At 62.4% G+C, this 2,500-nt stretch overlaps 1 protein-coding gene across 1 annotated transcript; it reads right to left on the bottom strand.

The window, feature by feature from the left end:
• Positions 1–308: 308 nt before the first annotated feature.
• LOC104077614 (twinfilin-2-like) lies at positions 309–1,678 on the bottom strand. Its single transcript, XM_009578901.1, has 4 exons — positions 1,451–1,678; positions 1,211–1,361; positions 656–777; positions 309–476 (listed from the first exon to the last, which is right to left on the bottom strand). The coding sequence occupies exons 1-4, from the start codon at positions 1,676–1,678 to the stop codon at positions 309–311; spliced, it is 669 nt and encodes a 222-aa protein (XP_009577196.1).
• Between the last annotated feature and the right edge of the window lie 822 nt (positions 1,679–2,500).

Here is a 2,500-nt window from a genome sequence, read left to right as displayed (position 1 = left end):
TGCTGCTCCCGTCCTCCGCCGGCAGCCCTGGGGCTTGCACAAGGACGCAGGGAAAAGAAACACCGGTAACCCCGAACCCTCCCCATCGCTCTGCCCACAGGTGCGAGAAGCCATCCTGATGTTTAAAAAAAAGGAATGAAACAGGAAAAAGAAGGGGAAAAAAAAAAAAATAGGCTGAGATGGAAGGAAAGATCCCCAGGTCAGCAGAGAGGAAGCCGGGAAGCGCTGCGGGGATGCTGTCCGTTCACCGCCCGGTCCTGCGGGCTCTAACTGTCCTCGCCGTTCTCCCCACCCCGGTCCTGGGGGATCTAACTGTCCTCGCCGTTCTCGCCCGGCCCCTTGATCAGCCGCTTCTGTCCCCGTTTGCCCACGGGCCCCTTGGGCTTGGCGAAGGCCTGCTTGAAAGCGTGCTGCTTGGGGTGCACCTCCTCGTAGAGGAACTCTGCCGTCAGCTCAGCTCCGTCGTCGATCTCGATCTGCGTCCAGGAGCGGCAAGTGGGGGTTAGCGGCTCCTTGGGGTCTTGACACCCATCATTGGGGCACCCAACTCCCCCCTGAGCACACCGGCAGGGCTGGACCAAGGCTGCGGCACAGTCCCTTGCAGATGCCCGGCACGGGTCCCCGCTCCATCACCTCTAGGTGGGCTTGCACTTACCTTCTTGGCTATCTCCAGGCAAAACTCCTGCTCCACAGTGTCCAGCAACCGGCTCTTGCAGCTGGAGTAGAGCATGCGCTCCTTGATGCTGCATTTGTACCCAGGCATGGAGTAGATAAAGACTGCGAGAAGAGAGCAGGGCTTGTGGCACTGCCGGGGCTCGTGGCCAGGGAGCACCAGGCAGCCACATCCCACCCTGGTCATGGCTTTTCCAGCCCTGAGAGTCCCAGTCTACTCAGCGACAGAAGGTGAGCCATCCCATCCATCACCCCTCCCCAAAGCTCTTCTGGTACGCCTGCAATGCAATGGCCACCAAACCGCCCGCGCAAATCCTCTGCAACAGCACCCAGAGAGCTCTGCACTGCGCGTGGCAGCTTCTTTCGGCACCAACGGGCTTGCCAGCACCCACGGCAAGTGGGAACCGACTCAAGGTCCCCTGCCACACCATCTCATCCCCATCCCCATCCCCGCTTGGTCCCCATGTGAGTGATGGTCCAGGGAGAGTGGGGACCAGCGTGGGCTCTCACCAGCCATCCCCAGTGCCGGGGCACTCACCGACAGACTCCAGGTAGTCTCCCTCGTGCGAGTGCTTGTACAGGAAGAAATGGTAGCGAGCTGAGTCCTGGGGGATCCTCTTGGGCAGGTCGGCGATCTCCGTGGGACTCGTGTGCACCAGGTCGATGGTCTCCCGCTCCAGATCCAGCTTCTGATGGACAGAGGGGATGGGGGAGCGGACGGGAGTGAGAGGCGGCAGCAAGAGGCAGGGGGAGCGGGGGAGCCACGCGAGGGACCTACCAGCTGGATGTAGTTGATTTTCTTCTGCTTGAGCGCCTGGATGGCTTGCTGAGCATCCAACTGCAGGGGGAAGGCCAGGCCCTGCAGGGTCTGGTGCTTGCTCTCCACGCTGATCTCTGTCTTCACCTGGGGATGGAGACCACCCCGAGCGTCAGGGCAGAGACCAGCAAAGAGTGGGGAAGGGAGAGAAAGGAAAACCAGCCGGTGCCGTGGCAAAAGGCTTCTCATCCAAGGAGCCACCTGACACCTGGCTCACAGGGACCGTGGCATTAAACCACTGAGAAGTCAGCCAGGCTCAGGGCGGCAAGGCTTGTCACCGTACCGCCGTGCCGGGAGACCACCCGGCCCCAGCCCTGCACCCCTGCGACCCCCCCTTCACTCCCAGCAAAGACCATCTCAAAACCAATGTTTCCCAGCGAGACCCTGGCAGGGATGCTGTGACCAACGCTGGCACGTGTCCGTCTCCGATCATCTCCCACCGCAACCTGTGGGTGATGGGGGGAGCCCCGAAATCACAGCGTTCAGCTGCATGGGTCCCCGTCGGTGGGGAAGGCAAGTCCCTCCTTGGTGGGTTTAACTGCAGCAGAAGGCAGCCCCTGCGACGCTGGAGCTGGGGAATCAGAGATCCACAGCTCAGAAAGATCCCAGTTTTCCCCACAACCCTGCAAGGCAGAGGCTGCTGCTCCAAGCAAACCCCCTACTCCAGGAGACTGAACCCCACTTCAGAGAGGCAGGAGAGGTTGTGGAGACATCACACCACCCCGGGCGCCTCCATCCCGAGCAGAGCCGCAGCGGGGGTGTCCCTGACCGGGACCGGAGGCTGCCGGGAGCTGGCAGCGGGGAAGGGGGGCAGGACGCGGCAGGCGCGGCATACCTCCTCGGGACCGGGGTACTCTACCAGCGATGGGCAGCAGCAACAGCCCCCCACCATCTGCCACAGAATACAGGTAGACGGCGTCACCCCGACAGCGGAGCAGCCCATCCCACCTCCAGACCCGCCCCTCCCCCGGACACCCGGATAAAGAGTCCGGCAACACTGACCCAGGTGCT

The sequence above is a fragment of the Fulmarus glacialis genome, unplaced genomic scaffold (genome assembly GCF_000690835.1).
Source record: "Fulmarus glacialis isolate BGI_N327 unplaced genomic scaffold, ASM69083v1 scaffold25835, whole genome shotgun sequence".
In the NCBI taxonomy this organism is placed as follows: Eukaryota; Metazoa; Chordata; class Aves; order Procellariiformes; family Procellariidae; genus Fulmarus; species Fulmarus glacialis.
This window is presented reverse-complemented; position numbering and strand designations above follow the sequence as displayed.